The sequence below is a fragment of the Talpa occidentalis genome, unplaced genomic scaffold (assembly GCF_014898055.3).
Source record: "Talpa occidentalis isolate TD23 unplaced genomic scaffold, MPIMG_talOcc4v2.1 talOcc4.16, whole genome shotgun sequence".
Lineage (NCBI taxonomy): Eukaryota > Metazoa > Chordata > Mammalia > Eulipotyphla > Talpidae > Talpa > Talpa occidentalis.
In genome coordinates this window covers 42,075,823-42,097,135 of record NW_023601653.1, presented here as the reverse complement: position 1 = coordinate 42,097,135, position 21,313 = coordinate 42,075,823, and the positions used below count along the sequence as shown (strand labels likewise).

Genomic DNA, 21,313 nt, shown 5'->3' with positions numbered 1-21,313 from the left:
ATAATAAACTGGTTGGGTGGATATGAATTTGGAAATTTAATCCTAATTACTATTAAGATTGATCATACCCAGTTATGGCTATACAGTGGGGGAATACAGGAATAATCTTGTTGTTCAAAATGTGTTAAACTTTTCCTGTCCGATTAGACTGTGACCTTACTGCTCTTTAAAATGAGTATACCATTTCTGGTGTGTATCCATAGAGGCAATTCAAACAAGTGCACAGATTAAACATGGCTGCGTGATTTATAATAGCAATGAACAAAACTGAAAATAACTAAGTATCACTAGAGTTACAGTTAAGTTTTTATATATCAGCTGGACCACATACTATATACATGGTTTAAAAAAGAATGACATGCTCAAATCTTTGAAATATGTTAAATAAAAGTATACACAGAAAATATACTGAAGTTTGTGGATGAACTGTTGTTATCTCTGGTGAGTTATGGAGAGACCAGGGGTTAGAAAATCTCATTTTCACTTGGTTTTTACAATGAATCATGCATAATTTTCATAAAATCAGTTAATACTGCCATTTGTCTACATATAGCTGTTACTTGATATCACTAATTTATATTTCTATGAGTAGTGGTGTGGTCTTTTGTGACAATTTAAAAACACTGAGTACCATTGCATTGAATTATCTTCTGTACCTGTGGTGCAAAACAACAATTCCATGACTATAAGAAGATTATGTCACCTTTATTTTTATTTAGTGCCTCTAGGAAAAGAATACAAATATATATGGTAGAAGTTAAAAAATAAGACGTAAATCTTTTTAAAACTCTGCTGTGCTGTTTTTCCTATTTCAGTTACCTAGAAAAATACGAGAAAGTTCATCATTTTGGGGAGGAGGATGATGAAGTACCACCAGGAAATCCAAAGCCACAGCTTCCTATTGGTGCAATTCCATCTTCCTACAATTACCAGCAGCACAGCGTATCAGGTAAATATCATTGAATATCACTGGACATTAGCAGAGCATAGGCTCACAGTTTTGAATTAGGAAAATAGCCTGTCATATAATGAATTAATCAAACTTTTCACATGAGGATGTGTAAGTCCTTGGGGTCATGCAACTTAGAAATGCATTATCAACATCTGACTGGTATCAGGGGCCTTTCTGTCACAGGCTGCTTAGGATTTTTGTTGCAGGAATTTTCAAAATTAAAAATACCTACACTCTCAAGTAAAGTTTTTCCTTACTGCTTTGACTAACCATCAGTTTAATCTGAATACTCAAATGAGAAGAAGGACCAGTTGGGATTAAGGACTCATAAAGTGGACTCATAAAGTCCACTCACTCGACTTTTGGCATTTACTGGAAAGTCTACTAGATTTTTTTGACAATTACTAGAATACCCAAAATCATAATTTCTCAGGAATGTTTCTAATTCTACTATTTTTCTGCCATGGTACCAGGAATAAGAATTTCTCCCTGTAAGTCATTTTTGTAGTGGTAGTAGAGGAATTACAGCTAAAAGGAAGAGGACTCAACTTAGAAATAATCTAGTTGAACATCTAATTAAAAGGTTCTTGAGGGGAGAGCACATGGGGTTTACAGTGTTGACTAGTTCGAAGGCTGGGACTGTTAAGACTAGAAAGAGAGCTCTGAAGAGATATACATCTCTTTTCTTTAATCATTAACATTTGGCCAAAGAAAAGGTATTATATCTTTCTCAAGGGTATTTTCTTGATAAAATTTACAATTACCTAGATATTTATTACTATTTGATATTAACCCCAATCTCTTAACCTTAAATTTAAGCTCTCTGATTTGTACCAGTATACTAATTTTTTAAATTTTATTATGCATTATTAGTTTCAAAGTTTCTTTCATGTTGAATTTAACTCCATATTTCTGCCTCAATCAGTAATAACTGAAGATATAATCTCCTAGAATCTGTGATCTCCATCTGAAGAGACTTCATCTGATACTTGTTTAGGTAGTAATATGATTGCAGCAAGAGCAAACCAAATCTAACTTTATTTTTATTGAGTAGATATTAACCGAAAACCAAGGTTCAAGTAAAACATGCTAAGTCACTATGTAGATCTTGGTAATAGTTTAAACTGATAACATTAAACTTGGTGATTTGTTAGGTGACATGCTCTCTATTCCTGAAAAGAGCTAGTGACCACTGTATTATCCAAGCCTGTTATGGAGGGTGGCCCTACACTGAATGAGACATTTGCTAGTGACCTTTAAGACCATTTTCAGTTTTATAATTCTGTGATTTCTATATTACAGTACCAGCAAAACTGTCTGCCCATTTTTTGTTCAATAGTTTACTCTATTTCCAGTGTCTGCTAGTTCCCCAAACTAACCCATGTCTGCATTTGATCTAGTTTAAAGTAAAAATTTTTCTGTATATGATTTTTTTTCTCTCTTAATTAAAAGTGATTTTCTTTAAGAAAGAGGATGTGACTATTTCTGCTATTTCAAAAGCCTAGTGAAAGTCATTGATAGAGCTGCGCAAGTTAAGGAACAACTGAATTGCTCGACCTGGTATTACAATAATTTCTTGCTGAACATTGTCATATATCAATCCTGCTTTTTAAAGGGAAATTTGAGCAGTTAGGTAACATGTAGCATGTTTGACAAAATCAGAATCAGGGACTCATAAAAGAAAAGGAGCTAGGAATTGCTGGAGGAGCATTACACTATAATCTCTCTTACTCATTTTGAAAAGAGGTAGTAGGGCCTCCCCGGTGGCGCAGTGGTTGAGCTCTGGGTTGCGAAGCTGCCCGCAGCCTCTGCAGCACCGGTTAAATCCCCGGCTGCTCCCCAGCCACCGGAGAAGGGTCCCACATGGCACGCAGACCTCTCCTGCCGCCTGCTGCTCCCTCAGCAGTGTACTTCAGTCAGCCTGCTCTGCTCCCCACTCTGGCTCTGGTGAATTCTCTCACCCTCCCACGCTTCTGACTGTACCCAGTGCTTGTATAAATAAATAAATCAATCTTTAAAAAAAAGAAGAGGTAGTAAATTCATGGGAGCATTTATGGATTAGAAGGTGCACGTTTTTTTCCCCCCTAAAGATTGATTTATTTATTTATACAAGCACTGGGTACAGTCAGAAGCAAGGGAGGGTGAGAGAATTCACCAGAGCCAGAGCGGGGAGCAGAGCAGGCAGAAGGACCGAAGTACACTGCTGAGGGGAGCAGCGGGCGGCAGGAGAGGTCTGCGCGCCATGTGGGACCCTCCTCCGGTGGCCGGGGAGCAGCCAGGGATCGAACTGGCACTGCAGAGGCTGCGGGCAGCTTCGCAATCCAGCGCTCAACCGCTGCGCCACCGGGGAGGCCCGAAAGTGCACTTTTTTAAAGTAGAAGTCAGGCCTCCCCTGTTGGCGCAGGCAGTTGAGCGAGGCACTGTGAAGCTGTCTGCAGTGTCTGCAGCGTCGGTTTGATCCCGCTGGCCAGCCCGGTGAGGGTCCCACATGGTGCGGCAGACCTCTCCTGTCTCGCCCGCTGCTCCCCTCAGCAGTGTATTTCATCAGTCTGCCTGTTCTGTTTCCCACTCTGTCTCTGGTGAATCCTCTCACCCTCCTGTGAATCTGGACTATACCCTGGTTCTTGTATAAATAAATAAATCTTTAAAATAAAATAAAATAGAAGTCAGAGGCATTATGACAATATTATGAAAATTAACATGATCTTGAAATACAAAACTTTTTCGCTGATGATTCTTTTCAGGTGTCATTAAGGAAAATAGAGTAAGGTTCATAGCTTTCAATATAGGTATGTGTGTTTGCTAAATATCAAAATAGTATTATTTAGTGGCAGATTAAGAGTCTTCAGAAAATTTTATTTAGAATCTTTTAGAGATGTGTATTTACATCTTTGATCATACAACCTTACTATCCTTGTAGGTTTGGATAAATATATTTATTTTAGGGTAACTATGATGCTGATTTCATAAGATTATATAATAAACGTCAATTGACAGTAGATCCAGGCCATTTAATAGGAAGTACAGTTTTACTCAATCACCATAATAGAATTTGTACACTGATAGAAAATAGGACCAAATTTTCCTCTGGGTATACTGACTCTTTGATCAAGGACTTTGAGTGGCAAAAAAAAAAAAATATATTAAGTAGATTTTGCTTTGAGCTTTGGGTTTATTAAATGCTGACATCATTTAATGGGATGTGATTCTTTTCAGTTATTTGCATAGTTTTTCATACCTCTTGCTATAAATCCTATGGTTTCCACTTTTCTCTGACATATTGATTTGGATACAGTTCGTCCTGCAGAATTACAGGGCAGATTATTAAGGACATCTTTGTTGTCATCTCTTACATTTTTAAATTAAAATTTAATATATAGGGCCTCTCTGGTGGCTCAAGGGGTTAAGACGCAACCTATGAAGCAATACGCAGCCACTGGAGCTGTTTGATCCCTGGCCAAGGAACTACCCACATGGCGCAGCAGACCTCTCCTGACTCGCCCACTGCTCCTCTCAGCAGTGTATTTCAGTCAGTCTGCCTGTTCTGTTCCCCACTCTGTCTCTGGTGAATTCTCTCACCCCCCACACCTCTGGCCTATACCCCAGTTCAATCCCTGGCTGGTGATCGAACTTGTGCTGCAGTGGCTGCGGATAGCTTCATAGGTTGTGTTTTAACCCTTGCGCCACCAGGGAGGCCCAAATTTAATATATTTTTAATTAAACATTTAAAAATTTATTTCCAATATCTTTAGTAGAAAAATTACTAAAGGCAGAAATCGACCAATAACTCATTGAAAGTAATAGAAGTATAGAATTTTTGAGCAGGCCAGGATTTTAGTCCTCATCTACTCCAATCCATTCGTTTTGACAGAGGAAGACCAACTTCCCATCTGTTTGCATTTGTGGCATTGAAATTTGAAAGAGTTGCATATAGGAAGAAGGTTGGGTTTGTTTCTTCTTGTTGTTATTGTTGTATTATTAGTTGTCTTTAGTGAAGATTTTCCTTTAACATTTAGACTAGAATGTCGCTGCCAGTGTCAATGAAAAGAATGTACTGTAGAGTTCTACAGTGTATGTAAATGCTCCAGGAGCAATTCTTCCTTTCTCTGAAAATAAAGAGAGGTGACTAAGTATACCAGCACTGGTACATTTGTATAAACTTTGAGGCAAGAATGTTGAAAATAAACTTTCCGTTCCACTCTGATTATAAAATTATAGCTGTTCAATCCTATCTCCCAGGTGAGGGGATAAAAAAGGATATTCAAATCTTGGAAGCATTTTCTCCTACGTAGCCTTAGTAATCTTTTCCAAACCTGATAAAATTAAAGAACTTTTCATAATTATTACACTTAGCCATTTTATTTTAATTGAGCTGTTTTTGGTAAAGTCAGGTAAGGCTTTATTGAACTTAGTAGCTGATGGCATCTGTCATTCTTTAGTAGAAAACAGAACAATTCTTAGATCATACTTAAAGCATATATACAAAACTCTGAAAAATGTTGAAAGTGGGTTCCGATTTTTTTTTTTTTCTCTTCCAGTTTATCTGAGAACAACAGAATATTACAATAGATGCTAACCGTTGTTGAGACTTGACTTCCCATCACCGATTCCAGAGTGCAGTATAGAAATATCACAGTCTTTGCCTATATTCCCAGAAGATTTGTTACTTTTTCTCCAGATATTTAATTATGTTATTTATGAGAAATTTTCACTTACTAAGATTACAAAAAATAAACATTATTGAACTTAAATATTGTGGAAAATCTGTATTGACCATTATATTATTGAAGAAAGTGCTAGAATGTTTTTTAACTGCAGAGATGTGTCCTTAAATGTCTACATTGTGAAATGAAGACTTTTCTTATTTACATGATTTTCCTCTTTTTCCTCTGTAGCATGTTTTGACAGTAAAATTCCTATTAATGTTCTCTTTAGTGAGTTTTTGGGGGAAAAGTTTTTAAGTCCATATATGTCTGAAATACTTCATCTAGAAATATTCTTTGTTTTCTTGCCTCTTCTATTTAAACTAGTTAAGGGCCTCCCCTGGTGACGCAGCGGTTAAGCGCTGGGCTGCGAAGCTGCCTGCAACCTCTGCAGCGCCGGTTCAATCCCCGGCCGCCAGCAAGGGTCCCACATGGTGCACAGACCTCTCCTGCCCCGCCAGCTGCTCCCCTCAGTAGTGTATTTTGTCAGTCTGCCTGTTCTGTTCCCCACTCTGGCTCTGGTGAATCCTCTCACCCTCCCATGCTTCTGACTGTACCCAGTGCTTGTATAAATAAATAAATAAATCTTAAAAAGAAAAAAATAAACTAGTTAAATTTTTATTTGAAAATATATTGGGGGCCTATGTCTCAGAATATAATTGCCAAGCCCTACCTGCACCAAAATTAAAGAGTCAGTATTTCTGCAAATAACAGCATTTTCTTATAAGTATATATTATATAATCTATAATCTAATCTGTAAGCCTGTCTTTCCTTCCTTCAAAGTTTCAAGTCTTCTAAATTAATTCTCCTACAGAAAACTTTAGTTACCTGACCATAAATGGAAAATTTTATTAATCAGACTTACTCAAAATGAAAACTTTTGCTCTGTTAAGAAATGAAAAGACAAGTTACTAAGAGAAAATATTTACAATACAGGTATTAGATAAGTGAATCAGAATTGACAATATTAAGTGCTAGCAAGAATACAGAGCAACAAGAACACTCTCTCTGTACATTGCTTGTGGAAATGCAAGATATTAACATCTACTGGGGATGTTAGTTTCTCACAAGTTAATAAACTATGACCCAGCAATCTAAGAGAAATGAAAGCACCTATCTGCACAAAGTCCTGTATGTGAATGTTTATAACAAATGGAAACATGTTTATAATCAAACGAAACCATCCAAATGTCTTCCGACTAGGGAATGGAGAAACTGCTTTATATCCATACAATAGCAATAAAGTGTGCATCCGCATGGATATTCACTTCAAAAGCATTTTGCTAAATGGAAGAAATCAAATCAACTACATACTATATAGTTCTACTTATTTGGCATTTTGAAATAAAAGAAAGCTATCAGAACAGAATTAGATCAGTGGTTGTGGGTAAATGAGGGACTTGACTACAAAGAAGCATGAAGAAACTCTTAGTTGTGATTGTGGTTAAAAGAATTATAGAACTAAAAAGTGTAAATTTTACTATGTTAGTTATATAGCAGTATATCTGACCTAAAAATGTAATAATTCTCCTATTGCTAGCTAAAAAGGTAGGCTAGTTTGTCCCCAAATTAGAAATTTCAAGGATACAGTCCCTGGATGACAGTATATTAAAATCAGAATGAGCCCCTTGAAATGCAAGAGTAAAAAATGTAGATTATTTTATCTACTTGTACAGTAATATTTTGACAGTGACATCCAACAGAGTATGTACATTTTTGTATTTTAATAATGGTCTTTAAATAATATAAATTTAACTGAAGTTTAGAAAACTGAGCTTTTTAAACTTCTACTTAGTTTCTATTTTATGAAAGAAAATAGGCTTCTGTACTGAATTCAGAAGAACTTTTTTTTTTAAGATTTATTTATTTATGCATACAAGAACTGGGGTACAGGCCAGAGGTGTGGGGGGTAAGAGGATTCACCAGAGACAGAGTGGGGAACAGAAAAACAGCAGGTGAGCCAGGAGAGGTCTGCTGCTGTGCCATGTGGGTAGCTCCCTGGCCCGGGATCGAACTCCTGCTGCAGTGGCTGTGGATAACTTCATAGATAGGTCTGAAACCTTTGTGCCACCAGGGAGGCCCCTGAATTCAGAAGATCTTAACCATAACACATGATGCATTTAATATACTGAAGCTGCTTTTGTTTTTATCTTTCTTAGATTATCTGCGTCAAAGTTATGGGCTATCTATGGACTTCAATTCGCCAAATGATTATAATAAACTGGTGCTTTCACTGTTATCTGGACTCCCAAATGAAGTGGACTTTGCTATTAATGTGTGCACTCTCCTATCAAATGAAAGCAAACATGTCATGCAACTTGAAAAAGACCCTAAAATCATCACTTTATTACTTGCTAATGCTGGGGTGTTTGATGACAGTAAGTTTTAAGCTAAACATATTGTTTGATTATTTTGTAAAGGTGTTATAAAGTTTTTAAAAGGTTTTTAAGAAAAAAACACTTTTTATTAGTAACTAGCATTCTTTATTTGCTTTTATTTTTGTTAAATGTTAGATAATGCTTGGATTTTTTTTTAACCTTAAACATATGAACAGGATTTCAAATGTTTCAAATTCAGGCCTGAAAAGAGTTTTTTTCTGAAGTATTTTTCTGGTGGTTTGTGGTAATAATTTTTAGTTAAATAGTTTAAGGTATGCATTTGAAAATTTGCTGCCTGAATACTCAAAATAAGACCTATCAACTATTTCGTATCCTTTTACTTGTAGGGTTTGCTAGTTGCGGGTTTTTATTAATAAAATTCTTTATTTTCTGTAAAATTATTTTATATTAAATATAGGTTACCCTTCAGACTAAACTGTTCTACTGTAGTGTAATTGAGATTTTTCACATCCCTCCTACACATATTTTTTTTAAATATCTGTGTTGACTGTATTGTTGATAGTAAATTTTTTTGTGCTTCTCAACTCCATATTCCTTTTACCCTAACACCCTTTTAATTTCTTTTGTGAGAACTATGTCCTGTTAACTCATAGGGTGTTGACACATATTGAATTATTTCATCATATCATTTATAAACTCTTATTATTGCACAGTGGAGATAGTGTTGAGAATTTTAATTTTTTAAAATCTTTAAATAGCAACTTGTTTGCTAATGAGTTCTTTTTTGCAATTTGATTTGTGGCCATATTATACTTTTAAAATATATTTTGATTTGGAATTTTCTACATAGGATTCCTTAAAATTTGACATGTACTTATTTTACGACAATCTTGAAATTGAACAAAAGTAAAAATGAGTTTCTTACCCTGCCTGAAACTACTCTTGGTACATGGGAAGCAGCAAAGCCTAGCTTGTATACATTTATATTGAAACTTTGAGGATCTTAATTTTGTGGATCTCCATCTCATTTTCATGTCTTTTGGTTCCTAATATTTTATTTTGCATTTTCAAAGACGTTCTTTGGCATTTAATTAGAATGGAGTTTAAGTGTTTTGCATGTTTTAGGAATCTTAATATGAAATTTTAGAAAGGATTTTCTCAAATCAAAATAATTTTAGTGAAGTCTTTAGTTGTTGAATAAGAATTAACTTGTGTCTGTATGATAGATGTAATCTTAACAGTTTTGGTACACTGGAAGCATGTCATTCTTTAGATCACATGTATTTTATCTTCATGTATTCTTTAGGAGCTTTTATTTATTTAAAAGACTAGATTATCATGCAGTGTAGCAATCTAAATAAATAATAATAATTTAGCCATTGCTATGTAAAGAAGTTTATGGTTCCAAATGTAGTATAGAATTCCAGGGTAAGCAGGGACATTATGAAGACCCCATATAGCAATAGCTTTTATTATGAAAATAATTCTTTCTGTGTTTGAGGTTTGTGGCTATAACTGATTTTTGAAGAGGTCTTGATTTATTTATTTTAGGATATGTAATTTTAATTGAGAGATAACTGTAGATGACATTTCTTTTAGAAAGTGAGGATTGTTTATACATATTGCATGTTTAAGGATGTGTAATAAAATTTCATGTGACAAAAATTAATTTTCCACCTTATATTTCCATCTAGTATTCTTTTTCCAGTGATAATTTTCTAGATAAGGTTTTTCAGGCCAAACAAAAACCTTGTCTCTTCAGTAGTGTGTGCTCTTCATTTGTCTGATTAAAAGGCTACTTATATATGTTTGATTATTTTATAATCAAATAGTTATCTTTCATATTAATGTTTTTAGTTAAAATTTTCACATTTATTCTTTGTCATTTCATTTTGACCCTAATTTTATCAATTGTATCAGTTCTCCTTGATCCCATTATTGAAATGTATTAGCATGTTAAAAATTTTCTTATTCCTTACCCTTTTTAATATTTTTCCAATGAAATTTCTTACTCTAACCAAACAATTAAAACTTTATTTTTCTGAGTACTAAGTAAGTATTAGATCTGTACTTAAATATATAATAAGACTGAAATTGTCAATAAATCTTTTAGAATAGAAGATATAGCCATTTGTTGTGCTTGTCACAACACATCCATTAAGGAGTCTTGTTTTTATAAAAAATTATATTCATAAATCCTGTTTAGAATTGACTCTATATAGTTTCCTTTATGCATTCAAAAAGTAATAGTTTCTATTACAGATTCATCTGATAGTTGATGAAGACACTTACGTAGTTTTTTAAAGAGAAATGCATATTGTGCCCTGTCTTTGTATTATACTGCTTTACTGTCTGGTCCTACAGCTGACACCATGACCTACCTACATAAAGGAGCAAACAGTGATATCACATGTAACTATATGCACTAACCATTGCTGGGGAAGAGTGGGGACATGGTATTATAAAGAAGCAGCTTTTGAAAATAGAAAGATTTACTCTTCTCTTAAAACAACTTCATTAATAAATGCAAATAAGGTATAGGGCTGAGCATATTCCTTAAAGGATATTGTGTTTATGTGATTATTTCCAAAAAATTACTTGTCCCATATTATTTGAAACGTGAATTAAATGAGACTTTTTAAAATTAAAGATTTCAAATTATAACAGCCTGGCAATATGATAATAATAACGTCAATTTGACTTCTTATTTTTTGTATACTGAATAATTGAATCAAATCTGAAATCATGGCTTCCAAAAGTATCTTTTGTTCTTGCCACTCTTCTTGACCATGGTCTCTCGTTTGATGGTATGTTTAAGAGCAGGCTCTTACTGACATTCTTATTGACATTTTTGTTCAAAGGACTGTCCACAGAGTCCTTCTGGACATGAGGTGATTGTAGTTTCAAACTTTCTCAAAAGACTTAGTGATCTTTGACTTTGACGATTTTCTTCTTGCCCATTTTGACTGTCACTTTGTGGGAATAGTGGTCAGTTCCAGCCCCCAGAACAGGCTGTATGTTCTCCATGATGGCCTCTTATATCTGGAATAGCATATATGCAGGACCAGCAACTCCTTCCAGGTTTCATGAACTTGTCCTTTTTGACAGCAATGACTGGGGCCTACCACAAAAGTAAAACAATCCTTACTTTTTAATATTTTTCTCCTCTAAACTCTGTCTTGATGGCACTGGCCTGAATGATCATTAATTACAAAGAAATTGAACCAGTTTAGGGGGCTTTCACATCAACCCTGCAGCAAGACTTCTCTTGATGTCCACATAGATGTTGTGCTCCACTACTAAGACTGGTGGTTTGTCCTTCTTACATGCAGATTGCTCTCATCTACTTCAGACTCATTACCTCATGGCAATCAAGAAATTAAATGCATATTGGGGATTTATTCCCAGGGATGATCAACTTCCTTCACTATTTTCCAAGACACAATTCTATTAAAAAAATGCAATTGGGAGCTTGTGAAATTTTTTGGTACTAGGACTACTCTGCATAAATCAAGATAAATAAATCATCCTTATTATAGTTTTATCCCAAATAAAAACCTAAAATTATAACAAGAAAAAACCTGAACATCTAAAAAGTAAAAAATAATTTTTTTCTCCTCCACAAATGAAAGCTAATGTACAATACTAATTGTTACTCCTTTCTTTTTCCTGTTGTCTATGTAATTATGAAAATTGTCATCACTGCAAAACAATCTGTAGTGAACAAGATAGCTTAAAATGCGTTTTTACTTTTTTTTGCAAACCTCCCTACTTAAGGAACCAAGTGAAAGAAATAATTCCATTTTACTGAATATCCTATTTATTCTTTTAGCTTTAGGATCCTTTTCTACTGTATTTGGAGAAGAATGGAAGGAGAAGACTGATAGAGATTTCGTTAAGGTAATTCACATGAAATGTCCATTAGGTTACATGCAGCCAAGGGCCCAAGGAGTTGTAGTTGCTCATTATATGTGTGTGTGTGTGTGTGTGTGTGTGTGTGTATACATACATATGATACTATCCATACTTTATCTTTAGCATAATACATAAAGGTAGCTATTTAAAAGTTGGGAGTAAGTCAAGTAAAAAATGTTTTAGAGGACCTCCCTGATGGCTCAAGGGATTGAGACACAATCTGTGGGGCTATTCGCAGCCATTGCAGCATGAGTTTGATCCCCGGCCAGGGAGCTACCCACATGGCACAGCAGACCTCTCCTGGCTCGCCTGCTGTTCTCCTCAGCAGTGTATTTCAGTAGATCTGCCTGTTTTGTTTCCCACTCTGTCTCTGGTGAATCCTCTCACCACCCACATCTCTGGTCTGTACCCCAGTTCTTGTATACATAAATAAAATAAATCTTTAAAAAAATGTTTTAGGATAGCTAATGAACAAAAATGAAGTTCTTACTATGTATTGATTTCTAAGAATGATAAACCTGTAACAAAGCAAAGTTGAACTTAAACTGGACTCTAAGCGTGAGTTTCAGGAAGTTTTGTTTTTATGTACATTCTGAAACTATGCAATTCAAGAAAGAATGAGGATACAGACTTACATGAATTCCTCAGGTGTACATATGACTCTGAAAAGATTAATAGCTGTTAATATAAAGGAAAATATCTGGGAATATAGACTTAAAAAAAGAATAATGAATTTCAATTAAGCAACAGCAGGCCTTGACAAATTGTTTTCTAGCTTATTTTCTGACTTTTTCCAGCTTATTTATAATCTATTAATACGTTTATAAGCTAATCCTGTACTTTCATGTTTGATTACTTTATCTAACACCACATTGAATTTTCTATTTTCCTTCATCTAAATTTTCTTAGTCTGTCCCCTTTGTTTCCTAAATGACTCCCAAACACCACAGATTTTTAACAGAAATGAATGCTATTTGATTAATAACTTAAGTAATAAAAAGCAATTTGCAGTAAAAATTTGGATTTTGAAATATCTTATAAATTTGATTTAGAAGACACTTGTTTGGCAAAGTATCTCTTAAGTAATAAGATTTTTTTGACTGCTATTTTAGTTAAAGAATCATGAAATTAAACTAGTTGACTAGGGCCTCCCCGGTGGCGCAGCGGTTGAGCGCTGGGTTGCGAAGCTGCCCACGGCCTCTGCGGGGCTGGTTCGATCCCCGGCTGCTCCTCGGCCACCGGAGGAGGGTCCCACATGGCGCGCAGACCCCTCCTGCCGCCCGCTGCTCCCCTCAGCAGTGTACTTCAGTCCTTCTGCCTGCTCTGCTCCCCGCTCTGGCTCTGGTGAATTCTCTCACCCTCCCGCTCTTCTGACTGTGCCCAGTGCATGTATAAACAAAAAACAAACAAACAAATAAATAAAAACATGCCTCTATAAAAAAAAAAAAAAATAATAAAAAAAAAAAAAATAAATAAACTAGTTGACTATATGATGTATAAAATTTTTTGAAAAGTGGGCCTGCCCAGTGGCGCAGCTGTTGAGTGCTGGGCTGCAAAGCTGCCCGCAGCCTCTGCAGCGCTGGTTCAATCCCCAGCTGTGGGTGAGGGCCCCACATGGCGCACAGACCTCTCCTGCTGTGCCCCCTACTCCCCTCAGCAGTGTATTTTGTCGGTCTGCCTGTTCTCTTCCCCGCTCTGGCTCTAGTGAATTCTCTCACCCTCCCGCGCTTCTGACTGTACCCAGTGCTTGTATAAACAAATAAATAAATAAATAAATCTTTTTTTAAAAAAAAAATTCTTTCTCAAAAAAATTTTATTGAAAAGTGAGTTATATACTAAACCATAAGTTTTTTTTTTTTAAAGATTTATTTATTTTTATACAAGAACTGGGGTACAAGCCAGAGGCATAGGAGGGTGAGAGGATTCACCAGAGACAGAGCAGGGTGCAGAACTGGCAGAAGGACAGACCGAAATACACTGCTGAGGGGGTGCCGCAGGTGAAGCTGGAGAGGTTTACAACGCCATGTGGGTTTCTCCCTGGCCGGCTGGGAATCGAACCCGTGCTGCAGAGGCTGTGGAAAGCTTTCCAGCACTGAGCTCAACCCGCTGTGCCACCAGGGAGGCCCTAAACCATAAGTTTTTATGAATTTTCGTTAAATATTGTTAGTCCATAGGTTTGACTAACAAAAGCTACTAGTGTGAGTTTCTTCTACTAATGGAAAACTAAATACTTTTGGCAGTCTTTTTTTGTTTTGTTTTTATTTTTTAATAGCAGAATGGTTGACATATAACATTATATTAGTTTTGGGTATATAGCACAGTGATTTCATATTTGTATATATTGAGAAATGATCACTAGTAAGCCTGGTTAGCATATGTCAGCATACATAACTAGAAAAAAAATTTTTTTTGTGGAGACTTTTCATACCTCTCTTATCAACTTTCAGGTATGTAATACATCTTTGCCAGAAATTAGTTGATCAAATGTGGCTTTTCTAATTTCATTTCTGTTTCATTGGTCTGTTTGCTCATTTGGAGGCAATATTTTCATCCAATATTAGTACCTAACTTAATACAATATTTTTAGTCAGGAAATTTTCTTAAATGAAATTTTAATAAAAATTTATACTTCCTAACTAGAGAAAATATTTCTCCAATTTTACTCATATATACATACATAATCCATTGCTAAGCATATTACATCTGTTTGTATACCTTCATGTCATTAAAACCTAAGCAGACATTTTAAACTAATTTCTTTTTCCTCATTTGTTTGCATATGCTGTGTCCCTTCTGAGTGTGCATTGTCTTTTTCAAGGTATACACATCCTCAACTAGTTCTCTTATTAAGGGTGTCTTATTGAAAAATTTTTTTATTGTCTTATATCCTCCCTGTATATGTAATATTCTAGATTATAAGATATTTTTCTTTTATTTCTGTCATTGAGTTATTTTATGCCTTTTTTAAAATCTATTTTTAACCTTTTGTTTTGTGGTTAATTTCAGATCTTGTCTTTGGTGTTTTGTAACTGTGCTAAGTTATGTTACTTCACTTTTGTAATTCAAAATAGAATTTTCTTATTCTATACTCCATATCACTTTTCCTTCTTTTATATATTGTCTCTCTTGTTCTATATGTATTCTGGGTAATTTCCCTTTTTTTTTTTTAAGATTTCTTTTTTATTTATGCATACAAGAGCTGGGGTGTAGGCCAGAGGTACAGGGGGTGAGAGGATTCACCAGAGTCTGAGTGGAGAGCAGAACAGGCAGATCTACTGAAATCCACTGCTGAGGGGAGCAGCGAGCAAGACAGGAGCGGTCTGCTGTGCCATGTGGGTTAGCAACCTGGCCAGGGATTGAACTTTTGTACAGTGGCTGGCCATACGTATCTTGATAGTGCTGAGACTTAATCAGGTATACCACCAGGGAGGCCCTAATTTCCTTAGTTTTGTTTTTCAGTAAACTTAATCACTCTTCAGCTGTGTCTGACTGTGCCACTTGACTCATTTGTTTCATTTTTGTGACTTTTAATTTTCAGACACCCTCTTTCTATTTTTCAAATTTGCCCTTTTGATCTTCCTCTTTTATACTTTCAATAAATCAAAAAATCTTTTATTCATATTTAAATTATATATGAAAATGCTAATATATATAAAGTGAACATTAAAAATTAAGTGTATGTACACATACAAAGTAAATATTATCCTGATAGGTAATTCTAATATCTAAGCTTGTTGCAACTTTAATTGTACTCACTCAGACATATGGTCGATTATCTCTATTTGTTTTATAATGTTGATTTAAGTTTGAGCACATTGGTTTCTGTGAGATTTTTATACAAATTAGATGGAGAATTTATTTCTGTACTGCTGTGTTACATTTTCCAGTCACCTGAAATGAAATGCTGATCAGAATGACTTTATATGAACGTTTTCAGTAGAAGATTACCGGTGATGCCAATAGTAAAACCAAACTCCATGTGCATTGGAAGCACAAGATAATAGTGAAATATTTAGGTGATTGTTTTTAGCCTCAAAGCGCATGTAGAGTCTGGCAATTCCTTTGTCTCCCTTTCTTTGGGATTATTAGATCTTCACATTGCTCACCGTGATATGGAATTGCTTCTAATTCCTTATTTCACAAACAGACCCAAGTCCTATATCCTGTGCTCACCCCACATATTGAAAGTTAAGTCCTTTGGTTGTAGTTAAACATATAACCTCCTTAACTCAAAATTGGTGATTAAAGTGTAAGATGCACAAAATGTTTAATTATGAAATCACGAATATACAAATATATTGGGGATGATTGGATGATAATTTCTCATATTTTTTCATTAATTCATGCTTTTTTCTGTTTTATTCATATTAATATTTAGCTAAATTTTACTATGTTCAAAGAGAACATACTGTGTATAATTTTAAAGCTTTGAAATGTTTTCACCTTTTATCTAGTAGTCTCACAGTGATCAGGTTTTATAATGCTCCATTTGTATTGGAAAGGAATGTATTTTTAACTCATTTTCTTATATAAAGCATATAATAACTATAAATCGCCTCTGTAAACTGCTTTAGTTGTATATATGTCAGACCAATATAATTAATCAGCTCATTATGTCAGCATCACTATTGACATTTTTGTCTATTTGTTTCATTTATAAAGAAAGGTGTGTTAAAATCACCCTGCAGTTCTATTATAATGGATGTGACTCTCCTTGCAATTCTATAATAATTTTTTTTTTTGTTTTGAGACTGTTATTTAGTGCAAACAAAAATAGTTATTACATCTTTCTGATCAGTTGAACATAGTACAAAATGTCCTTTTTGCCTATAAGTCTACTTTAAATTTTTTTTGATCTGATATCATTGATACCAATATAATGACATTAGCTTTTATTTGGTGGTGTCCATAGGGTTCATATTTACTTTCCACCTTACTTTATCTTGTATTTTGGATGCTTTTTCTTGTAAAGAACATATGCTGGGGCTTTATATATTCCCCTGGTGAATGGCTTTCTTTTCAGATTAGTACATTTAGTCCATTTACATCGACTATAACTTTATTACAATCATGCTTAAAATGTACCATGTTTTGAGTTAGTTTCTATATGTCCTGTCTGTTTGTTTTTTCCCCTTTCTCTTTAATCTTTATTTGAATTGAGTTGACTGATACTGTTCATTATTCATGTTTCCACCCATTTATTATTTTGATAGTTGTATACTTTTTCTCATCTCTCATTAATTCCATTAGATTATAAGTTTAATCTTTACTGAATTTAGTAAATCAATATTTTATCACTTCTTAAGTAATGCAGAGCACAAAAAAAACCCCATCTCCATTTCTTCACTTTTGATTTATATAGTGTTTTTGTTACAATTTAATTTGCTATTTTTAGAATAGGAAATTAGACCACTGGTTTTTAACTCATTTTCTTATATAAAGAATATAATAACTATAAATTCCCTCTATAAACTGCTTTAGTTGTATCCCACAAATTTTATGTTGAGTTTTTCATATCATAAGTAGTTTTCATTAGTAGTGCCATTAGTAGTATTACTGACTTTCAGTCACATTCTGTTGATTCCAGAGAGCATATTCTAAGTGATTTCATTTTTTTTAATCTTACCAGGACTTATTTTATGACTCAGCATCTGGTCTTCATGTGTACTTGAAAAGAATGTGTGAATTTTACTATTGATCATGTTTGTTGGTAACAATTAAGTCAAGGTAGTTAACGGTGTTGCTGAAGATTTCTGTATCATTTGTATTTTTCCATATAATTGTACTGATTTTCTGAAAGATGAATATTGAAATTGTCAACTGTAGTTATGAACGTTTATATTACCTTTCAGTTGTGTCAGTATTTACTTTATGTGTTTTGAACCTCTGTTGTTGATTGCATGTGCATTTATCTCTGGTGTAGTTTTTTAAGCATTGATATGTTTTCCTGACTTTTGATGCTAACTTTTATCTTGAAGTCTCTTTTTGTTTGATATTATTTATCTACACCGGCTTTATTATGATTACCAAAAATATCTTTCTTAGGAAACACCTTGTCATCTTTATGCTTTTCATCTTTGGTTTTACATACAGTTTCTTGTATACAATTTATAATTTCTTCTTTCCATTGTGCTATTTTTTGCAATTTATTTTCATCAGTGTTTTCAGACCATTTATACTTTATGAAATTATTGATGTGACTGGATTTTGGCACTCAGCTTTTATTTTCCTGAAATTTTCTTTTGCCTTTATGTTCGAAAGGTAATTTTACTGGATATAGAATTGTTATGTTCTTATGGTGGTTTCTGAGCAGTTGAGAGGTAACATTTCATTGCCTTTTGATTTGCATTATAACTGGCAAGTCAATTTCCTTAACATTCTGTTGTGATGTGTTCTTTCTGACCACTTTTAAGGTGCTCTCTTTTTATTGCTGAATTTTAATTTGTTTATGATATACCTTATGGTTTTCTTTGGTGGGGGTTCATTTAGCTTCTTGGTTTGGTGTTTTTCGTGAAATTGAAAAGAATTTCATTACATTCAATTTTTTCCTCCTGTTTTTGTAGAGCTATGTTTATACATATGTTAGACCATGATACTGTTTAGCAGGACACTTGTGGCTATGTTCATTTTCTAAATATTTTTTTTCTGTGTACTTAATCGTGAAGTTTCTAATGTTTTATTTTGATTTTATCATCTCTAGTTAAAAGCCCATCTAGTGAATTTTTAATTTGAGATGTTATGTTTTTCAGCCCTAGAAATTCCATTTCATTTTTTTTTATATCATCCTCCCCTGATTATCGTCATATGTTCCTTTAAATCCTTGAGACTATTCAAAACACTTTTTTAAAGTCCTTTCTGCTTATTTCATTCTATTTAATATTCTTGTATCTGTTTTTGTTTTTTGATATGTTTTTGTTAAAAATTATTTTTTGTCTTGGTTATGGAATAAATTTCCTTACTTTGTACATCCAGTAATTTTTTTTTAAATTAGAGATGGATATTAGGAGTGTTACTGGGTTTCTAAACTTTGATGACTTTCAAGAATGTTGAATTTGCTGGCATGTTATGACTGATAGAGATTAGGCTTTACTTAGGACTAGTTAATGTCTAATCCTAAATAGTAGACTTTGTAGATTTTCTACTCTATTCTGGGCATTATTCAACTGCACTTCCTCGGTGTTGTTCTGTCCGTTTGTTTTTTCTTTTCTGCCTGGTAATTTAGAGTTTGACAGTGCACTTTTGTATAGCTTAGTACTGGCAGTCAACTCCAGCCTTCTTCTGAAGATTCATGGAGCTCTTTCTCTTCATTGCCCCTTCTTTCAAATTTGCTTCCACATTCTAGATGTGTTGACCTTGCTAAATTTGTACCTGTGTCCTCAGCTTAGCAATAGCTGTGATCTCTTGGGTTTCTTGTCACTATGCCATATTGTAGAAGGATTATCTGTATAAAAATATAGTCAATCAGGGCCTCCTCTGGTGGCGCAGGTGGTTGAGCACCATGCTGTGAAGCTGTCCACAGCCTCTGCAGCACCGGTTCCATCCCAGCCAGCCAGCGAGGGTCCAGCATGGTGCAACAGACCTCTCCTGTCTCTCCCGCTGCTCCCCTCAGCAGTGTATTTCATCAGTCTGCCTGTTCTGTTCCCCACTCTGTCTCTGGTGAATCCTCTCACCCTCCCATGCATCTGGCCTGTACCCCGGTTCTTGTATAAAATAAATAAATCTTTAAAAAAAAAAAAGTCAATCATTGAACTCATACTGTTTTGGCTTTCCTGTATTTTGGTGACTGCAGGTTTGCATAGCTTTTTCCCAACCTCTGAAAAAATTATTTTTTACATACTGGTTTCTGATGGATGACTGTTGGCAGTAGCACTTACTCCACTGTGATTTGAGCAAAAGTCTCTTCCAAGTATTTTTCCTAGATTTGAACTCTATTCATATGTTTACTGCATGTGAAATTTTTGTGTTTTATTTATTCCGTATTCTTATTAAATATATCATATTTACTTTTTCATATATTTTTCTTTTTGCAGGTTCGTAGAGGAGTTTTCTCTTTTCATTTATCAGAAAATGTCTTTATTTCACCTTCAGTTTTGAAGAGTGTTTTCTAGTTTGGTAGACTTTTTTCCCATTACTTTGAACTATCCCACTGTCTTCTGGCTTCTGTTATTTCTTTTTCAAAGTTTGAAGTCATTTAAATTTCCTTTTCAAAATTATCTGTTCTTTTTGACATTTTTTGCATTTAAAATTTTTCTACTTGTCTTCTCAGGAATTTTCTTATGATCTTCAGCTTCACGTGTTTATTTTAAAGTTTGGAGAATTTTTCAAATCTCTACATTGACATTTCCTTTTTTTTTTAAATTTTCTGTCCTCTTTTAATATTGTTTCTCCCCATTCTCTTTGTTCTTCCTTAGGAACTCCAATTATTCGTGTTAGAACTTTTTGCTGAATACCTGTGTCTTATATGCTTTTTTGCTGTTCATAATTTTATCTCTTTAAGCTTCAGATTTGTTATTCTGCTCTTGCTTGTAGTCACTCATTCTTTTTTTTAAGTTGTTAAATCCATTTATTGAGTTGCTGGGTTTTGTTCCCCCCCCCCCCCAAATTTCTATGTAGTTCTTTCTTACAGTTTCCATTTCTTTGTCAAAATTTTCTTTCTTTCATTTCTTGGAACTTAGTATCCATGATCATTTCAAACTCCATGTCTGATATTTTTATTACTTAGTCCTTCTTGCCCTTTACTCTTGATTATTAAGCCATTGTCCTTTGTCTTTATGTTTAATTGTTTTATTGTTATGAAAAAGTCTTTATTGTGTATTTTTTATACAGTGGTTCTTTTTTTTTTTTTTTTTTAAGATTTATTTATTTATTTATACAAGCACTGGGTACAGTCAGAAGCGCGGGAGGGTGAGAGAATTCACCAGAGCCAGAGTGGGGAGCAGAGCAGGCAGAAGGACCGAAGTACACTGCTGAGGGGAGCAGCGGGCGGCAGGAGAGGTCTGCGCGCCATGTGGGACCCTCCTCTGGTGGCCTGGGAGCAGCCGGGGATTGAACCGGCGCTGCAGAGGCTGCGGGCAGCTTTGCAACCCAGCGCTCAACCGCTGCGCCACCGGGGAGGCCCAATACAGTGGTTCTTCTTGGTGATGGACCTTTCCTCTATCAACTTGTAGAGCAAAAGGCCTTAATTACAAAAAACAAAATAAAATTGTTTTATGTATACCAGAATCTTTAGAAATAAAATGAACTAATATCCCAGATACTTCTTTTTTACAAATAACAATATAATACGGTTAAATGTCATAGATAAGTTGAAGTTAAAAGTGTTTTTTATTTGTTTGTTTCAGTATAGAATCCTATAAAGGCATTTGTTTCTTAGCCTGAAAAAAAAAAAAAAAACAGCATTAAA

At 34.5% G+C, this 21,313-nt stretch overlaps 1 protein-coding gene across 1 annotated transcript in view; it reads left to right on the top strand.

The window, feature by feature from the left end:
- Nucleotides 1–21,313, top strand: part of ARID2 (AT-rich interaction domain 2) — a 145,381-nt gene that overhangs the window by 77,734 nt on the left and 46,334 nt on the right. Inside the window, exons 4-6 of the mRNA XM_037514105.2 lie at nt 816–949; nt 7,816–8,034; nt 11,828–11,895. Coding sequence (XP_037370002.1) covers nt 816–949; nt 7,816–8,034; nt 11,828–11,895 — 421 coding nt within the window. The remainder of the gene's footprint in view (nt 1–815; nt 950–7,815; nt 8,035–11,827; nt 11,896–21,313) is intronic.